The 21539-nt window shown below is 42.2% G+C and overlaps 1 protein-coding gene across 1 annotated transcript in view; it reads left to right on the top strand.

Moving 5' to 3' along the window:
• Positions 1-21445, top strand: part of ift27 (intraflagellar transport 27 homolog (Chlamydomonas)) — a 33360-nt gene extending 11915 nt beyond the window's left edge. The window contains exons 3-7 of the mRNA XM_028815128.2: positions 1499-1558; positions 13291-13350; positions 13887-14004; positions 17007-17116; positions 21084-21445. Coding sequence (XP_028670961.1) covers positions 1499-1558; positions 13291-13350; positions 13887-14004; positions 17007-17116; positions 21084-21182 — 447 coding nt within the window. The 3' untranslated portion in view covers positions 21183-21445. The remainder of the gene's footprint in view (positions 1-1498; positions 1559-13290; positions 13351-13886; positions 14005-17006; positions 17117-21083) is intronic.
• Positions 21446-21539: the final 94 nt, after the last annotated feature.

The following is a 21539-nucleotide window of genomic DNA, read 5'->3' on the forward strand; positions in this document are numbered from 1 at the left end:
ACAGTGAAAATTAGCTAATTTGGATCGGCTGCTGAACGAGCATCACGATTATAGTTCATTGTCACAGATCCTTACAGCACAATGATAAGAATTTGCTATTGTTTTGTGAAACTCGACTTCTCAAACTGGCCCAGCATAAGTGAATGTCTGTCTTTCAGTGGCCTACTCCCTGCCTAATGCCTTAGGCAAGTTCAGCTAATGAACGGATGGACTATTGGACACGCCCTTTAATCCATTGTCTTTGTAGCAGCATTCAGATCACAGGATGGAGCAGATCTGGTTGCTACTCCTAACCTTGACGTTGTCTTCTAAATGAACTAGACACTGCTTTGTTGCATATTGTTTAGATGTGTACGAAAGTGTTTCACCGAAACTTGGAGAGGAGGGCATCTTCAGGAAAAGACAACTGTGCTCTGCAGTCCTCACTTCTTGATTGTGAGGTGTGTCAGGCAACAAAGAGTTTAATCGTATTATGCACACATGACAGTAAACTTCTACTTGATCATTATTATGAAGTGCACCTCAGCTCTATTGACTAGAGCTTCCATTGTTTCTTGACAAAAGGCAAAGCATTATTTGTCCACGTAAGTGGAAAAAGCTTTTTGGATTTTGTATCGAGAGATCCTATAAATGCTCCATCGGATTCCATTCTTGTAACTTGCTATGTCACTTCATATAGATAACATTGCTGCATTCCTAATCGTATAATTTCTTGTTTTCACGGAGTGTGGTCTCGACTGTGACTGTTTAACACACACACTTTTTTTTTTTTTTTGATTTTCACTCCCGTCAATCATCTATGGGGGTGGGTAGTGAAAATTTTAGATTTGTCAAAAATTTCAATCTCCAGTTTTCAACAGATCTCAACATTTTAGAGTCCCTTGATACTGAAAACATCGATATCTCGATGATGAGTGTGTGTCTGTGTGTCACAGTTTCTTGAGGACAGTCTAGAGCTAAAACAGCTCGATGGAAAAATCCCAGACTCAAAACTTAGGCCTGTTATGAGATGACGATGTGCTGATTAGATTTCAAGCCATATCGTGCAAGTGAAAGAGGCCCTCTAGAGGAACCCTCAAATACCGTAATTCTGAAATTAATTATGAATCCTTCTCATTGATTGCTATCGTAATTACCTATTTTATGATCAGGATTAGAGTGGTAAATAATTACTGAAATGTTATAGAATAGTTTGGGTAACTTGGTTCCATAGGGTGCAAAGCCTACTGATGCTCATGTCTAAATTTTTTTTTCTTTAAATCTGTAATTTTTTTTTCTCCCTAAAAAAGTGTTCAGTCCTGTCCAACCAGTGCCAGGAATTTCTGATCTTTACATAAGGATATCTCTCAATTATCATTTCTCACATTTGGCATGAAGATTGTTTGAACCTTTGACCTGCTTCATTTGATTGATGACATCAATTTGTAACAACCACATTTGTTTGGCTTTCAACCCTGATATTGATTTTCTTTTTTTTTTTCTTTTTCTCTCTCCAAAGACAACAGGAGTAGAAGTTGTGGTCAAATCTGTGAACCTTCCGGAGAGCAATGATAGCGTGGTGAGTACCTGAGAGATTGACGCCACCTGCCTGAGATGCAAGTGGTTGATGACGTTTGATCACCCGAGCCACAAATTAAAATCTAAGTGGAGTTCGGGTGTACACCAGTCCTTCATCAGTCATATTTTTTTTTTGTCCGTCCTTCATTTTTCTGAAGGCACTCATCCCTTTACGGGGAGAATCAGGCTGATTACTGGCAATATTGAAGGTAATGTCAGTCCACCGTAGGGAGCACATGCACACAGCCAGCTCCTCTCTCACAATGCTTGGATGTGCGGCTAACAGCAGTGCACGTTGATAACCAATATGGGACAAAGGGTGGGATGTGGAAAATCCTCACACACAGTGAGTAAGCTGTAAGCCTGTCAATGGTGAGAAATCGCTCAGCCTTTTATCTATTGTGTCACTGTAGACCTGAAAACCCCTCATTTATAGGCCATAGTTTGTGCAGGAAATTACACCCTTATGATAAAGAGTAAACCAATAGGTGTCCTTAACAAAAAACGATCAAAAGGACTTGAAGTATCATGTGTCACATCAACTGAGTCCAAGGGTTTACCAGTTAAGTGGATATGACAGGTCAAAGTTATTCTTTTCCACAAAACTTGGTTAACATATAGATATGTGGAGTGTCATGCTATTTCGGGATTACTGATCAGGAATCTGATAATATTTTTAATGTCTGATTCTTTACTTGTGGTCTCAGCCCTCTAAGAGCCACTCCCAGAATGTTAAAAATGGCAAATGTTAAGCGTAAGCATGCGTGTTTATGGTTTTAGGCGATTTCAGGGTCGGTGATTATGAATTTGGTGTTATTTTTGATCCTTCCTGTTCTAGCTCTCTATGGAACTCCATCAGAGGGTGAAAAATGACACATTTCTATTATGTTCAAGGATATTTGGACTTTAATAATTTAACCAGAAGCACGCATTGTAATATTATAGAGGAGGAGGTTGCCGCACCCATCACACGACAAACCCCCCGGATTGAGATTCGAGTGCAGCTGTGCAACGGGTGACACCTTAGTGTGATGATGCGTGTTCTCTTCAGGCTCCCAATGTCCTTAGAGGAGCCCTGAACCCAACACCGTCAGTAATGTCACCGAGTTGAGCTGACAAATGGGGACAAATCTCACATGAAGCCAGGGGATATATTCAAAGGTGAAGACGTGCTTTTATTATAACAATCAAAAAGTGCAAAAGTGCAGTGTCCAAAGTTCCATAAATAAATCCATAACATAAAGGGCCCGTGAGGATAAAAACCAACAATAAATAAATCCATAAAACAAGGTTAATATATGCAGTAATTAAAACGCAATCTCTCCTTACTCTCCAGCCCTCCTCCCATTGCACCTTCTGCTCCACGGAAAATGAGCTCCTTCAGTTAACCTTCGTCTTGGCCCCCTATCAGGATGTCACTGCCAGACCGCCAAGGTCAACTCTCCTCCCTCGATCCTTCGTGCACCCGCAGTCGCTCCTCAAATCCTTTGGGAGGGCACCTCTCCTGCTCACCCCACTCACTCATACATTCAGTGGGGCGAACCAGCCCCCAGAGCGCATCAGCATAACGCTCCTTCGCGGGGCCCCAGCTCATGGCGTCTTCCACCTTCCAGGTGTCTGGATTGTCACCACCTGACTGCTGTTTTCCGACCTTTTACCGCTTCCGCTTTTCTCTCTTCATCAACCTTTCTCTTTCCTTTTCCCTCTTCCACGATTTCTGTCTTCCTGATTTATATCCCCCTCCTCTCGTATATGTCCATCTATATATACACACCCACGGGTGCCGCTGTGGGCGCAGCGCCTTAATTACACGCCGCAGGAAGCCAATGATGCAAACAAGAATGACCGTACCCACATGTGCAGGTGCAACACGCTCCGATCACCTCATTAACTCCCCGCGGTCGTGCAATCATGCCCACGGAGAACGGCACGACTATACGGATTTAAAAAACAACCTTTTTTCGGATGCCGCGGACCCGCTATACCACACTTAGCACCACACTTAAGAGTGTGAGTTTTTTTTATAGTGGCTGGAGTGCCAATCCTGCAACCAACCCCCAGGTTTTCCCATCAAGTTGGAGGACCTTCTTGCAGGGCTGGATGCAGATTGACGTCATACTCAGGACAGAGCAATTGCAGGTTAAGGACCTCGCTCAAGGGCCCAATGGAGTAGAGTCACTTCTGGTGCTTTACGGGATTCGAACCGGCAATCATCCAATTGCTGGTGTAAATCCTTAGCCTCATAGCCACGAACCACTCCATTTCCAATATTGTTCATATCTGATGCAATTCTTCTTGCTTATGTATTTCTACCTCATGAACTAAATTGTTATATTTCATACTGGCTGTCCCCCGCAGCTCCGCCCGCATAGAAGTGAAACAGGGCAAACTTTAAAAATCAATAATAAAAAAAAAGTCATAATTTGTATTGAGACGTATTTATATTGGTAGCTTTCATATCTGAGGGCCTCTTGATATACAATATTTTTGGTTTTGCTATCAGGGGCGAGAATGCAGCTGTGATCTCTTTGCCAAAAAAGTCAAAAGTTGGCAAGGTATCTCTGGCCAAACGGAAGGTAGGTACGCTCGGCCGTCAAACATTGGCACTGTATCTGATCGTGTTCAGCACTGACGGGAGAGTGGCCCCCACATGGGGTGAAGAGCACGTGGCTGTGATATCTCTGCCAATGAGCAGGTACCCTCTAAAACATGCGTAGCTGAGATCTCTCTCTCAAGGTATGCTCCAACACGTGGCGAGAGGCAGAGCGACTCGAACGGAGGCTGGCACGTGAGTGAGGAGGGCCCCGTCCGGCTCCCTACACCTGAGGTCCTGCTTCCCCCTCCCATCGGCCTGAAGCCTTTTTCTCGGATTTGTGCAAATAAATCGGTGACACAACCAAACTATGATACTTAGTGCGATGAGAGAAGTCACAAAATTAACCGGAATGTTCAAACAAATTATAGAAAAAAACCCGATCTAAATCCGTTAAGTACTTCTCTCGTGAAAAGCGAACAGGCGTTGGATTATATATGTATGTATATATATAATATATATATATAGAGAGAGATGAGCACCTCAAATTAGACCAACTTACAGCAATTCGGACTTGTGGTCTTTTAGGTTCCTGTTTTTTGTTTTCTTTTGTTGGTTTTTCATTTCTCATCTTTTACCTGGCATTTAATGCTCAGATAGTCATTTCTATCCAGTATTATTTATCAGGCTTCTGTGCCACTATTCCTATTATGCTCTTCTGAATATTTGAGTAACATGATATTCACATAACATTTATAATTACTACGGTACTGTGGATGAATATCCAATGCATCCTTTCCACCCATACATAAATTAAGTCAAATGTGGAATTATGAAATTAAAAATTTGCACCACTTAATAAAGGCTTGACAACAATGGAGGGGGCGGTGGGGGACTGGATCACCGTGCAATGCTGAGTAAACTCCTAAAAATAATAAGTGAACCTGTGGCAGGCAACATCCATTTTCTTTAGAAATAAATTACTGAAAAGACCCTTGTGGCAGGCAATAGCGAAGGACTTGCTTCACATGTAATTGTCTTCGGTTTTACCCTGTGCTGCTTTAGTTAATGCTGCAGAGTGGCTTGGCCGATCAATTAAGGGGGTAGCGGGGGTTGAAAGACTTTACAAACTGTTCTGTGTACTACAAGGACATTTCCCAAAAGATATTAGCATACTACTTAAAAAAACGCCACTGCGAGCAATAAATTGTTTTTTGAGGGCTGCAGTTTAATTGCTTGCCTGTCAGCAGCTTGGGATGCATTGCTAATAAGAGAAAGATGCCAGCAAGAAAGATGCGCACCCCCCCTACCACCACACCCGTTCACTCCTGCATTAGAAACCTGTCTAGCAGACTTGAGGTGGCTGCCGTGTCCGTGTTATGCGACACGCTTTACTCCCGATTTCTTACTTTACTAGACTCACAGACTGGATGGATGATGGCGCCATGGACAGAATGTGTGACTGCATTTGAATCTGATGTCTTATTGTGGTTACATCTAGCTAGGCATGCCTACTATCTATCTATCTATCTATCTATCTATCTATCTATCTATCTATCTATCTATCTATCTATCTATCTATCTATCTATCTATCTATGTTATCCTGCCTACTACAATAAAATTCATGTCTATCTATCTATCTATCTATCTATCTATCTATCTATCTATCTATCTATCTATCTATCTATCTATCTATCTATCTATCTATCTATCTATCTATCTATCTATCTATGTTATCCTGCCTACTACAATAAAATTCATGTCTATCTATCTATCTATCTATCTATCTATCTATCTATCTATCTATCTATCTATCTATCTATCTATCTATCTATCTATCTATCTATCTATCTATCTATCCTGCCTACTACACTAAAATTCATATCTATCTATCTATCTATCTATCTATCTATCTATCTATCTATCTATCTATCTATCTATCTATCTATCTATCTATCTATCTATCTATCTATCTATCTATCTATCTATCCTGCCTACTACACTAAAATTCATATCTATCTATCTATCTATCTATCTATCTATCTATCTATCTATCTATCTATCTATCTATCTATCTATCTATCTACAGTGGTGTGAAAAACTATTTGCCCCTTTCCTGATTTCTTATTCTTTTGCATGTTTGTCACGCAAAATGTTTCTGATCATCAAACACATTTAACCATTAGTCAAATATAACACAAGTAAACACAAAATGCAGTTTGTAAATGGTGGTTTTTATTATTTAGGGAGAAAAAAAAATCCAAACCTACATGGCCCTGTGTGAAAAAGTAATTGCCCCCTGAACCTAATAACTGGTTGGGCCACCCTTAGCAGCAATAACTGCAATCAAGCGTTTGCGATAACTTGCAATGAGTCTATTACAGCGCTCTGGAGGAATTTTGGCCCACTCATCTTTGCATAATTGTTGTAATTCAGCTTTATTTGAGAGTTTTCTAGCATGAACCGCCTTTTTAAGGTCATGCCATAGCATCTCAATTGGATTCAGGTCAGGACTTTGACTAGGCCACTCCAAAGTCTTCATTTTGTTTTTCTTCAGCCATTCAGAGGTGGATTTGCTGGTGTGTTTTGGGTCATTGTCCTGTTGCAGCACCCAAGATCGCTTCAGCTTGAGTTGACGAACAGATGGCCGGACATTCTCCTTCAGGATTTTTTGGTAGACAGTAGAATTCATGGTTCCATCTATCACAGCAAGCCTTCCAGGTCCTGAAGCAGCAAAAGAACCCCAGACCATCACACTACCACCACCATATTTTACTGTTGGTATGATGTTCTTTTTCTGAAATGCTGTGTTCCTTTTACGCCAGATGTAACGGGACATTTGCCTTCCAAAAAGTTCAACTTTTGTCTCATCAGTCCACAAGGTATTTTCCCAAAAGTCTTGGCAATCATTGAGATGTTTCTTAGCAAAATTGAGACAAGCCCTAATGTTCTTTTTGCTTAACAGTGGTTTGCGTCTTGGAAATCTGCCATGCAGGCCGTTTTTGCCCAGTCTCTTTCTTATGGTGGAGTCGTGAACACTGACCTTAATTGAGGCAAGTGAGGCCTGCAGTTCTTTAGACGTTGTCCTGGGGGCTTTTTGTGATCTCTCGGATGAGTCGTCTCTGCGCTCTTGGGGTAATTTTGGTCGGCCGGCCACTCCTGGGAAGGTTCACCACTGTTCCATGTTTTTGCCATTTGTGGATAATGGCTCTCACTGTGGTTCGCTGGAGTCCCAAAGCTTTAGAAATGGCTTTATAACCTTTACCAGACTGATAGCTCTCAATTACTTCTGTTCTCATTTGTTCCTGAATTTCTTTGGATCTTGGCATGATGTCTAGCTTTTGAGGTGCTTTTGGTCTACTTCTCTGTGTCAGGCAGCTCCTATTTAAGTGATTTCTTGATTGAAACAGGTGTGGCAGTAATCAGGCCTGGGGGTGGCTACGGAAATTGAACTCAGGTGTGATACACCACAGTTAGGTTATTTTTTAACAAGGGGGCAGTTACTTTTTCACACAGGGCCATGTAGGTTTGGATTTTTTTTCTCCCTAAATAATAAAAACCATCATTTAAAAACTGCATTTTGTGTTTACTTGTGTTATATTTGACTAATGGTTAAATGTGTTTGATGATCAGAAACATTTTGTGTGACAAACATGCAAAAGAATAAGAAATCAGGAAGGGGGCAAATAGTTTTTCACACCACTGTATCTATCGAATCCCAGTGGATTTTAATTTAACTTAATAGCATTTTTCTGTTGAATACTGATTTTATGATATTGATGTTAAAGGGAATGCATACTTGTGTGATCATTTTGTATGTGTTTTAACTTTGTAATTGATTGGCAGAGATCTGTCTTCACTTAAAGAGTCTTTTTCTCTTGATCATTGTCATACAGGCCAAATTAAATCCACTGCGATTCAATGTTTTATAACAGCAGAATTTGAAAACTTCCAAGGGGGTGAAATCTTTTTGTAGGTCCTGTTGTCAGTGACGAAGAACATTTCTTCCTTTTAATGCTTTAATTCTTTGTTATTTCTGGTTTCACCAGTTAGTTCTGTGGGTTCCACCGAGTCTTCTGACTTTGACTCCAGTCTGTCTAGTTGTCGCACAGATCCTGTTTTTCTGCAGGCAGGTGAAATATTGGGTGCTGCATTATGAGTGATGGTACCTTTAATGGAATGCGTATTTATTAAAAGAAATCAGTTACCGTGGAAAATGAGAAGCATGACAATAATTATGGCAGCTTGAAGGCTTTTGCCCAAGATTGAAATGCACACGACCCCTGTGCTGCATGTTATTTTTTTTTCTTTTCTTCTTTTTCAGCTCCAATGCGTCTCACTCACTCACTTGCTCTGCTGCCTTTTGCCTTACGAAACTGAATGAAACCCTTGAGTTAATTAGCTGTTTGATTCGGCTCACCTCCCTGTAAACCATTTGGGGAGCCGGATGAACATCTTGTGGATCTCCCCAAGCTGCGTCATCTTAGATTTCCCCTTGAATGGCTATCTTTCAATAACACATAATGCTGGTGGATCTTATTTCTGGGTTTCATCAAAGCTGATGTTCAAGGACAGCTGTTTGCCTTCAGCCAATTAGCTTTTCAGTCAACATGTGACATCACAAGACAGGAACAAACAGCACCCAAAATCGCTTGTTGGAAGAGGAAAACAGCCCTTCCTTTGTTATTTGAGACAACATGTGTGACATCCTCTGCCCTTGGGGGAAGTTTTACATTTCTAAGGTATACAGTTTTGTCTTGGGTGGTTCTTAAATGATATGAAAGGGTGAGCCTTTGTGCACACAGTCCCCATTTTATAATGTTATAGGCTAGTGTGCTTTAATTTGTTTTTCCTCACAACCCAATTTTGTCCTTCTTTTTGTTTTTATGACTCAGTCCATGACGACCCTCAGATTTCTAGCACCTACAGTCATCCATCCTCCAATTGGATTTGGGGTCAGTTGGGGATGCCCCCTCAGAGAATTGCCACCATTGCATAGCAACATTGATTGCTTAAACTGCCTGCTGCAACCCATCGCGAGACACTTTGCAAACCGTACGCGACTTGTTTTCTGAGTACAAAGGTGATTCACGACTATGTGTGACCCAAAAGGCGTAAATGGGTTGAGTCTCATACATTTAAAAAACTCTAAAATAGATTAGTTGATTATAAAAGGCAGGTTTGTACCAACCTTAACATCGTTTCAGGAACGACAGAAACCTGAGGAAGTTAGCTCAGCCCTGATAGCTCTAGCATTGCTAGATTGCTGCGTTTGTACTGGAAAGCTAGTGATTGATGGGTGTCTTTCATAGACCTGTGCATGGAACCATAGAGGCCACCGTACTGTGCCAAGTGAGTTGCAACACAAATTTGTCAATCCATTATCTACTTCAAGGCTATGTAGAACTCAATAGTATCCATCCCTCCATCCATCAAGGAAGCTGGAGCCTATTCCAGCACAACACAGAGCGCAAGGCAGGAACAATTCCTGTAGAGGGTGCCAGCCCATCACAGGGTGAAAGCACACATGCACACACATCAGGGGTCAATTTAGCAATGCTGATCCACCTAACTTGCATGTATTTGGTCTGTGGAGAAGGACCCCTGTAAACATGGGGCAAACGTCACACAAGGAACTTCCAGAAGTTCTACCGCCACACCACCTTTCCACCCAGCTTAACAGCAACCATCACAAATGCCTTAAAATATTCAATCCCGCTAAATATAATTTAGGAACACTGGGCCTGGAACTGATCTTAGCAATAGTTGGCATAGCACATAGGTCAGACCATTGCTGGGTAAGTTACGCACACACCACAGTGCTCACAGAGGGTCACTATGGAGTTGTAGCTCAACCTTACACACACACACACACACACACACACACACATACACATTTTTGGGGATGTTGTGTGGAGGGTGGCCAAAGTACATGCAGAAAACACACACACTCGGACATGGATACAATTTGCAAATCGACAACAAACCCAGGAAGTGAAACATGTTGCCACCATGCTGTGCCACACAGTATCAATGCAAATCAACTTGTTAGTTGTGATTTTCTTAGTCTGTTGGGCTTCATGCACTCTGGTTTGCTCCCATATGCTAGGGATAGGCAGGTTGGGCACTATGAATTAACACTATGCCACTATGTGCGTGAGTTTTCACTTTTTTTTTAACCTGGCTCCCACAGATTCTGAAGATGGATAAAGGCACATGCCTGTCCTACAGGTAGCAGAGTGTTGTTACCTAGTTAGGTTACTGGTTACATGAGAATTCCCAGTCATCCCCTAATTTACAGTGAGTATTGACACAAACCCAGCCACAGGGGATGCATGAACCAGTGTGTTTCCTTATGCCGGTCCGAAGTCCTGGATAAATAGGGAGGGTTACGTCAGGAAGGGCATCCGGCGTGAAATTTTGCCTAATCAATATGCGGACGATACAAAAAGATGATCTGTTGTGGCAAACCCTAACAGGAGCAGCCGAAAGAGGAAGAAAAAGATTGGCCATATTGATATACAGTCACTTCATGCTCCCATGTCGGAGTGCCCACTGTAACTTAGATAGATAGATAGATAGATAGATAGATAGATAGATAGATAGATAGATAGATAGATAGATAGATAGATAGATAGATAGATAGATAGATAGATAGATAGATAGATAGATAGATAGATAGATAGATAGATAGATAGATAGATAGATAGATAGATACTTTATTAATCCCAAGGGGAAATTCACAAATTCACACTTGTAACGTATGTGTGGAAAAGAGACCTGCCAACTATCAGCCTTCCATCTTTGAACAAAAAAAAGAATTCTTCCCGTGTGTTGATTTGCGACACTAAATAGAGCTTTTGTATGAGATTTATTGTCTATCATCTGCTCACTGCGGCTGGGCTAGGCTTAGCGAAAATGAACCTGATGAGAAAAAAGCAGGATGGAAAATTGATGAATGGAGAGGTAAGCATGTCTGACTTCTGGAGACCCAAGAATAACTGTCTATAAAAGAAATGTGTTTTATTGCAGCGTAGTGCATTTTAATGCACATGTTTGTCTCTGCAATGTGCCATTGAGCTTTGAGGTGTCATTTAAGTGACTTCAGAAGTTGTTGTAATCATCCATAGCAGCAGTTTACAGCAGTAATATAGCCGCTGTAATGTTGTTATACAATATTTTTAAAATCTAAACGGTTGAAATGCTAATAGAAATGGGGTCGCTTGCGTTTGGCTCACTGTAAAAACTTGACATGAAGCCTTTTAAAAATAGTGATATTAGACATGACTAAGTCACCTAGGGCACTGAGTTTTTATTTTTCATTGTGTTTGAGCAGCTTATTTATTCCAATAATAGAGAGAAGGCCAGAAGGAGCTGCATTGCATCTTTGTGGACCTAGAGAAAGCATATGACGGGGTACCTCGAGAGGAGCTGTGGTATTGAATGAGGAAGTCGGGAGTGGCAGAGAAGTATGTAAGAATTGTACAGGATATGTACGAGGGAAGTGTGACAGTGGTGAGGTCTACGGTACGAGTGACGGAGGTGGGATTACATCAGGGATCGGCTCTGAACCCTTTCTTATTTGCAAAGGTGATGGACAGGTTGACAGACGAGATTAGACAGGCGTCATCGTGGACTATGATGTTTGCTGATGACATTGTGATCTGTAGCGATAGTAGGGAGCAGGTTGAGGAGACCCTGGAGAGGTGGAGATATGCTCTAGAGAGGAGAGGAATGAAGGTCAGCAGGAACAAGACAGAATGCATGTGTGTGAATGAGAGGGAGGTCAGAGGAATGGTGACGATGCAAGGAGTAGAGTTGGCGAAGGTGGATGAGTTTAAATACTTGGGATCAACAGTACAGAGTAATGGGGATTGTGGAAGAGAAGTGAAAAAGAGAGTGCAGGCAGAGTGGAATGGGTGGAGAAGAGTGTCAGGAGTGATTTGTGACAGACGGGTATCAGCAAGAGTGAAAGGGAAGGTCTACAGGACGGTAGTGAGACCAGCTATGTTATATGGGTTGGAGACGGTGGCACTGACCAGAAAGCAGGAGTCACAGCTGGAGGTAGCAGAGTTAAAGATTCTAAGATTTGCATTGGGTGTGATGAGGATGGATAGGATTAGAAATGAGGACATTAGAGGGTCAACTCAGGTTGGATGGTTGGGAGACAAAGTCAGAGTGGCGAGATTGCGTTGGTTTGGACATGCGCAGAAGAGAGATGCTGGGTATATTGGGAAAAGGATGTTAAGGATAGAGCTGATGGGCAAGAGGAGAAGATGAAGGTTTATGGATGTGGTGAGAGAGGACATGCAGGTGATGGGTGTAACAGAGCAAGATGCAGAGGATAGAAAGATATGGAAGAAGATGATCTGCTGTGGCAACCCCTAACGGGAGCAGCCGAAAGAAGTCCACTGCAGAACACACTCATCATAAAGGGTTAATTTACAGCTACCACCTGAACACCCGGCATGTTTATAGGATACTGAACGGAATAAAGGAGAAAGAACTCTGTGGAGTTTAAACCATGAACACCGGACCTGTGAGGCAGCAAACCTAACCACTGTGTGCCACCTTTTCTGCGGATCAGCTGCATTCAATTTTGACTTTTATTTCAACCTGCAATTGGCACTAAATCTACAACGGAGGGCAGCAGGATGACACAGCTTATTTTATCCAGGTGGACTGATGCCCCCATTTAGGGCTAATTTCTTTTTTTCACCCAATGCTGTCTGTCTGGCTATCTGAAAAATAAACCTCACTGCCATAAATGCTAAGTGGTAAAACATCAGGGATTAATTAATGTATCTGTTATTCACCAAGGTGCACCTAAATAAAGGAAAACCTAAATCCAGAAAGAATCGCTGTGTTCTACTAACTTGTCAAAGTCTCCATCACTGATTTTTGTGAAACACTCTTATCTGTAGCTTTGTAAGTGAAACTCACTAGAAGTTACCAGGTTCCACCACCATTATTTACAGATCAGTTTTTATATCGCTGTTTTCTCGTGGTGTCCTTACATACCCAGTAGTGTTTAAGTAATTGTACATCTTAACTTGATCCCCTGATTCCTCTGACCAGGTCAGCCTATGGTGGTGCAATCCCTTGAGTAACTAAACAGCTCGGCTCCATTACTGGCGCAGTAAACTTCAAGTGTGTTCATGGTTTTTTATTTTTTGTGTGTTTTGTTTTTCTTGCACAGGAGTTCTTCATCTTTGACTCTGCAGGCAAAGACATCTTTCTGGACTCGGTTGAAAAGCTGGTGAGTGGAACATTTATGTTATTTATAGACATACAGTACATTGAAATCCTTAAAATTGATGCAATAAATTAATTAAAATCAGTATGACATACAGTATGCTATTTTGTTTAGATTAAATACCTCTTCCCCTACCCATTTAGAAAGTAAAGACAGAAAACAAGATAATATGAAATCATCACTTAAAGATACTGACGATCCAAATCCTCTATTAATGGTTTAGCATGATTATTTGATTGAGGACAACATTAAATGGCTGGTATTTTATAAAAACAAGGCCCATTCTGTTATGGTAGATAAGATGGTGTGCTGGCAGTTATGGGTACAGGACGTTACTACAGTAGACTGTTCATGAAGCAGCAGTGACCTCCTTCCAGAGGATTGACTAGAACAGTGTCATCTAAGCAACAGGGGGTCCAAGAATTAAGGGGCTATCTGTTTAGTTCCAGATGGGTCCACAGCACCTGGAACTTCTTTCCGAGGTGTTTTCTTGCAGTTATCTCCTGCCTTTAATTCCTAGCCTTCTCTTCTCTGTACAGTGGGGTCAGCCATCAGTCCTGTGCCTCGTGTTTGATGTCACCAGCGAGCAGTCCTTTAAGAGCTGTGCTAAGTGGCTGGAGAGAGCCAGGGCGCACACCCAGGGCCTTCAAATGCCAGGTGCGTAGTGAACCCTTTCAACACTTTTTGACGTTACACATTTGTTATCTCCTGTCTCTACTAGCGAGAAAAGATGTAGCGTTAGTCTGCCATTTACTCTTTTGGTGCTTAGATTAGTGTTTTACTATATATATATATATATATATATATATACTAGGGGGCTTCACCTCCTGCTTTCTTCGCTCGCCAACCCCCTGCCTGCACTACGCACCAGCAACTTCATGTCTCTGCCGCTCGCGTCTGTGGATTTTCCTTTCACCAAACAACAAATCTTTTAATTTTTGTGGATAGGCCTCTTCATTGGGAAGAAACACTACTTTTCCCACAACACAAATTAAGACAATCTACAAGTCTCCAACTTAAAATTTAAATCCGAACAATATATTCAATCTCTTTTCGCTGTTCTGTTATTTCACCGAGTAATAATGCGATCTTTACTATCATTTTTTTTTTTAGACTTTCAAATTTTAGTACTTTCGTTATCTCTAACCTGCTCTGCGTGTGTATCACACCAACACTTTTGAATTCTTTTGACGTTCTACTTTGTCATCTGCTCTTTGTCTTTTAGTTCCAGCCCCGGGCGTGGTTAAATCTCTTGGCACAAAGTCTCATCTCGTGGGAGGTGAAAGTATCTCTCTGAAAAAGTCTTGTCTCGTCCCAGGATTTTTTTATTATAATAGATATATATATTGTGGTAAACCAGCCCTGGACACAGACAGACAGACACCGAATGTTCCAAACACATACGTTTTAATTAATACAGTCCGGCACACAACACAGTGCTCTTGCAGCAAACACCTTTAGTTCAGTCCTTTCTCTCCTCTCTGGACTTCTCCTTCGGCCTTTCCACCTCTCCTCCCGAGCTTCACTTTCTTCCTCCCGACTCGACTCTCCTGCTCAAGGGAGGCAGCTCCTTTTATAATCACCCAGATGTGCTCCAGGGGCTCTGTGACGACCATCCGACGGAACTTCCTGGTGAGACAGAAGTGCTGCATGAGTACCCAGAAGCACTCCGGGTGTCCCTTGTATTCCTTCCGTCAGCACTTCCGGATGTGGCGGAAGTGCTGACATCCAGGGCTCCTCAGTCCTCTGGGTTCCTCCTTGTGGTGGCCACGGGCCCCAATAGGGTTGAGCTTCCATGCTCGGTTCCCATAGCACCCATACAAACCAGGGCAGCTGCCCTCTCGTGGTCCAGGAGAGGTGTAGTCCCTTTCCTAGTCTTTCCAGGTGTCCCGGCTGAGCACAACCCCCAGCCATCCGCCACAATATGTATAAATATATATACAGTACTGTGCAAAAGTTTTAGGCAGGTGTGAAAAAATGCTGTAAACAAAGAATGCTTTCAGAAATATAAATAATGATTGTTCATTGTTATCAATTTACAAAATGCAAAGTGAGCGAACAAAAGAAAAATCTAAATCGAATCAATATCTGGTGTTACTACCTTTTGCCTTCAAACCAGCATCAATTCTTATAGGTCCACTTGCACAAAGTCAGGGGTTTTGTAGGATTCTAGTCAGGTGTCTGATCAACCAATTCTACCAAACAGGTGCTAATGATCATCAATGTCACACGTAGATTGAAACACAGTCATTAACTGAAACAGAAACAGCTGTGTAGGAGGCTTAAAACTGGGTGAGGAACAGCCACACTCTGCTACCAAGGTGAGGTTGTGGAAGACAGTTTCATGTCATGGCAAGATTGAGCACAGCAACAAGACACAAGGTAGTTCTACTGCATCAGCAAGGTCTCTCCCAGACAAAGATATCAAAGCAGACTGGGGTTTCAAGATGTGCTGTTCAAGCTCTTTTGAAGAAGCACAAAGAAACGGGCAACGTTGAGGATCGTAGACGCAGTGATTGGCCAAGGAAACTTAGTGCAGCAGATGAAAGACACATCAAGCTTATTACCCTTCGAAATCAGATGTCCAGCAGTGCCATCAGCTCAGAACTGGCAGAATCCAGTGGGACCCAGGTACACCCATCTACTGTCCGGAGAAGTCTGGCCAGAAGTGGTCTTCATGGAAGAGTTGCAAACAAAAAGCCATACCTCTGACGTGGAAACAAGGCCAAGCAACTCAAGTATGCATGAAAACATAGGAACTGGAGTGCAGAAAAATGGCAGCAGGTGCTCTGGACTGATGAGTCAAAATTTGAAATATTTGGCTGTAGCAGAAGGCAGTTTGTTCGTTGAAGGGCTGGAGAGCGGTACAATAATGAGTGTCTGCAGGCAACAGTGAAGCATGGTGGAGGTTCCTTGAACGTTTGGGGCTGCATTTCTGCAAATGGAGTTGGAGATTTGGTCAGGATTAATGGTGTTCTCAATGCTGAGAAATACAGGCAGATACTTATCCATCATACAATACCATCAGGGAGGCGTATGATTGGCCCCAAATTTATTCTACAGCAGGACAATGACCCCAAACATACAGCCAAAGTCATTAAGAACTATCTTCAGCATAAAGAAGAACAAGTAGTCCTGGAAGTGATGATATGGTCCCCACAGAGCCCTGATCTCAACATCATCGAGTGTGTCTGGGATTACATAAAGAGACAGAAGGATTTGAGGAAGCCTACATCCACAGAAGATCTATGGTTAGTTCTCTAAGATTTTTGGAACATCCTACCAGCGGAGTTCCTTCAAAAACTGTGTGCAAGTGTACCTAGAAGAATTGATGCTGTTTTGAAGGCAAAGGGTGGTCACACCAAATATTGATTTGATTTAAATTTCTCTTTTGTTCATTCACTGCATTTTGTTGATTGATGAAAATAAATGATTAACACTTCCATTTTGGAAAGCATTCTTTGTTTACAGCATTGTTTCACACCTGACTAAAACTTTTGCACAGTACTATATATAACTGGTTCCATTACCAGGTATACCTTAACTGTGTTTTTTGAAAATCTTGCCTTTTAAATGAGCATTGTAATAGCATTTTGAGGAATTTTTCTAAGAGTTGTTTATTAAACTTCCTGCCTCTTCTTTGTAATTGTGTTGAACAGGGGTTTTAGTGGGCAACAAGACAGATCTGTCGGTGAGACGCACTGTGGACACTGAAAGCGCTCGAGAGTGGGCACTGAGTCAGGGGCTGGAATACTTTGAAACATCAGTTGTAAGTATCCTGTTCACTCTTGACCCCCCCCCCCCCCAAATCTCTTATAACACCTTACAGCTTTTGCTGAATTTGTCACCTAGCCAAACTGTGCCCGTCTGACTTTAGCACTTGACCGCGTATAAGAACGAAGTGACTCGAAAGTAACACTTGGAATTAGCTGCTAAAATGAAGAAAAACACTTTGTGTGATATTTCACAGCCTGTAAAGAGGAGATAAGTAAATAAAGCCAAGGTGCAAATGACAAACTGGTGGGTCTTTCGTCTTCTCATTTTTATTTGTTCTAGTAGGCCTTGGAACAGATTCAGCTAGAAATCTGAAGGTAATGTGACTACTCATCAAATGTGTTAATCTACTGCAGTTGTGCAAAACTGTATACCCATTCAGGCCAGCAAAACATTACACTGGAATCTGTGGGAATGGACCAGTCTGATGAAGCATGGTTAGAATTGCTTGGCACTGGGCTCTATAGACATGGACCAGTTGTTGGTGTACTAGATGGCCTTATCTGCTGCTTTCTTTAGCAGTGAGCAGAGCCTGGCTGGAATGGCTGACTTTAATAGGTACTCTGGTGTTCGTGTTTATAGGAATGGATTTCATTCTTATTAGTTTTGATTTTGCTTGTTGTTGTTGAAATGCACACATCCTTGCCTAACTTTGCTAAGCAGCAGGCTCACTGAGTTCTGTGGACAGCAGTAACTGGTCTCTGGTGTTTTAACTGATGTTTACAAGCTCTGGGCTCTAAGGGATGGCAATGGGCTCTATTGGTTTAGCTGACCTCTACAAGCACTGGGGTACCTGGCTCTGTGGGAGGAAGTCATATCTTCTTGGTGTAGCTTACCATTTTAGATACAAACTCATTGGTGTAGCTGATCTTTTTATACAGTGGTGTGAAAAACTATTTGCCCCCTTCCTGATTTCTTATTCTTTTGCATGTTTGTCACACAAAATGTTTCTGATCATCAAACACATTTAACCATTAGTCAAATATAACACAAGTAAACACAAAATGCAGTTTGTAAATGGTGGTTTTTATTATTTAGGGAGAAAAAAAAATCCAAACCTACATGGCCCTGTGTGAAAAAGTAATTGCCCCCTGAACCTAATAACTGGTTGGGCCACCCTTAGCAGCAATAACTGCAATCAAGCGTTTGCGATAACTTACAATGAGTCTTTTACAGCGCTCTGGAGGAATTTTGGCCCACTCATCTTTGCAAAATTGTTGTAATTCAGCTTTATTTGAGGGTTTTCTAGTATGAACCGCCTTTTTAAGGTCATGCCATAGCATCTCAATTGGATTCAGGTCAGGACTTTGACTAGGCCACTCCAAAGTCTTCATTTTGTTTTTCTTCAGCCATTCAGAGGTGGATTTGCTGGTGTGTTTTGGGTCATTGTCCTGTTGCAGCACCCAAGATCGCTTCAGCTTGAGTTGACGAACAGATGGCCGGACATTCTCCTTCAGGATTTTTTGGTAGACAGTAGAATTCATGGTTCCATCTATCACAGCAAGCCTTCCAGGTCCTGAAGCAGCAAAACAACCCCAGACCATCACACTACCACCACCATATTTTACTGTTGGTATGATGTTCTTTTTCTGAAATGCTGTGTTCCTTTTACGCCAGATGTAACGGGACATTTGCCTTCCAAAAAGTTCAACTTTTGACTCATCAGTCCACAAGGTATTTTCCCAAAAGTCTTGGCAATCATTGAGATGTTTCTTAGCAAAATTGAGACGAGCCCTAATGTTCTTTTTGCTTAACAGTGGTTTGCGTCTTGGAAATCTGCCATGCAGGCCGTTTTTGCCCAGTCTCTTTCTTATGGTGGAGTCGTGAACACTGACCTTAATTGAGGCAAGTGAGGCCTGCAGTTCTTTAGACGTTGTCCTGGGGTCTTTTGTGACCTCTCGGATGAGTCGTCTCTGCGCTCTTGGGGTAATTTTGGTCGGCCGGCCAATCCTGGTAAGGTTCACCACTGTTCCATGTTTTTGCCATTTGTGGATAATGGCTCTCACTGTGGTTCGCTGGAGTCCCAAAGCTTTAGAAATGGCTTTATAACCTTTACCAGACTGATAGATCTCAATTACTTCTGTTCTCATTTGTTCCTGAATTTCTTTGGATCTTGGCATGATGTCTAGCTTTTGAGGTGCTTTTGGTCTACTTCTCTGTGTCAGGCAGCTCCTATTTAAGTGATTTCTTGATTGAAACAGGTGTGGCAGTAATCAGGCCTGGGGGTGGCTACGGAAATTGAACTCAGGTGTGATACACCACAGTTAGGTTATTTTTTAACAAGGGGGCAATTACTTTTTCACACAGGGCCATGTAGGTTTGGATTTTTTTTCTCCCTAAATAATAAACACCATCATTTAAAAACTGCATTTTGTGTTTACTTGTGTTATATTTGACTAATGGTTAAATGTGTTTGATGATCAGAAACATTTTGTGTGACAAACATGCAAAAGAATAAGAAATCAGGAAGGGGGCAAATAGTTTTTCACACCACTGTATACATGAATCAATGGAGATAAACTAAACCTTGTTGGTTTAGCTTAACATTACAAGTCCTGTAACATCTGGCTTTGTGGAAAGTAACCAAACTCTTTTAGTTTAGCTGACTCCTTCGGTACTGTGTCATCTTCGGAGAGTCCTTGGGTACCGCTGGTTTGACTTTGTGTTGTTCAAGGAGTCCCAAATGAGGCACATTATCTGCATTGTGAGGGACCGTCAGTTATGGCACTATGGCCACATGGCGGGATTTCCCAAGGGTGATCTGGCTCGGATCTTCATTGTTAACGACACAAATGGCTGGACCAGGCCAAGGAGATGCCCATGTAACATCTGCCCTGACACAGAGAGAGGGTCATTTCCAGAGGGAAGGATTTGACCGTGTGTCTTCCTGGGGGCTTGCTAATCAGGATCAAAAGCTGTTCCGTCATGTGGTGGGTGTGGCGACTCGCTGTACCAGTGCCTGCTCCTCAACCTGACTTGACGTGACTGACATTTACTGGTATCAAGATTACAAGGTCAGTGTGAAAGAAGCAATCCCTGCTGGGGTATGTGACCTGATGTATATGAAATTGGATGAGACCCAGCATTGGTGTAGGAGAATGTTCCAGGCACTGTGTTATCTGGGTCTATAGTAACGGACCAGATCTTGATGGCATAACTGACCTTCGATCTCCGAGTCATCAGGAATTTAACAAACCAAGCTGGTTTGGCAGACCTTAACAGACATTTGGATCAACTGGGTTGAACAAGTATTGTGGGATTGGTGCTTTTGGGAATAGACAACAGCTACTGGTCTGTGAGTGCTTATGGAAATATAAAAAGTAACACTGCCAGGCACTTCAGTCAGGCCAGGGTCAGCTTGGTGTAATTGACCTCTTAAGGTTCAGAGGTTTCGGGGTCTATGGGAATTGACTACATTTCCACTGCTGGGTGTATTCTAATGGAAATGGGAAATTCTACATTGACATGAATTGCCAGAAACTGAGGTCTGTTGATCTGCACCAGTCTTAAATGGCTTATGTTTTACAAGCTCTGGGGTTTATGGAAATATCATGGACTCTCAGATACCATAGTTTGTAGGTCACTGAGGTGAACCAAACCATTCTCAAAATCACTGGGGTATCGGGGTTTATTTGAAAGGCCTAGATGTTGTTGCTTTAGAGATGCTGCCATTTCTGGATAATGAGGAAGGACGAAACTCTGCTGATGTTGACCTTTACAAGTACTGGCACTGGGTCTGTAGGGATGGGTCAAATCCCTTTGGTAAAGCTGTTCTTTTCAGGTCTGGATTTAAGGAAATTCCCACTTGTGTGTATATGCTGAAGGGAACTGACAATTCCCAGGTGGCCTCAGCTGCACTATTGTCAGACCATAAGCTCCTGGCTTAGGGATCACTTTGTTCTCCTTCTGTTTTAGGCCTTGCTATTCTTTTTAGTCCCATTCACTTTTGCTTTGTATTGCAGAAAGAAACGGAGAACCATGAGGTACCTTTTCGAACCCTGGCTCTGGCCTTCCATAATATTTATCGGGAAAAACTGGAAGTGATCCAAGCCCTTGCCTAGCCAAGCACACCATTGGGCCCAAACATTAGAACTGCACTCCCAAGGAGCCCACCGAGGGTAAGATGGATTGTGATCTGGTCTTCATGCAAAAACTGTGGGGGGTTGTTGGAACACGTTGGTGTTCTTATTACCACTGTTATACTTGAAGATGCTTTTATCTTCTTTAGTGGTCCCAATCTTCACTGGATGCTTAGTAGCCCGTTGAGAGCTCCTCTTTCAGAAGATGTACCAGTTTAGGGTCAACAAATAAAAAAAAACTTTTTTGATAAAATTCCCCCAGTACTGTGCTTTATATTTCTCCTTTTTTCTTGTGTGGGGTGGTTTGGGGTGTCGTGGTGGACGTCACGGCAGCCCGAA

Source organism: Erpetoichthys calabaricus, chromosome 12 (assembly GCF_900747795.2).
Source record: "Erpetoichthys calabaricus chromosome 12, fErpCal1.3, whole genome shotgun sequence".
Classification (NCBI taxonomy): Eukaryota; Metazoa; Chordata; class Cladistia; order Polypteriformes; family Polypteridae; genus Erpetoichthys; species Erpetoichthys calabaricus.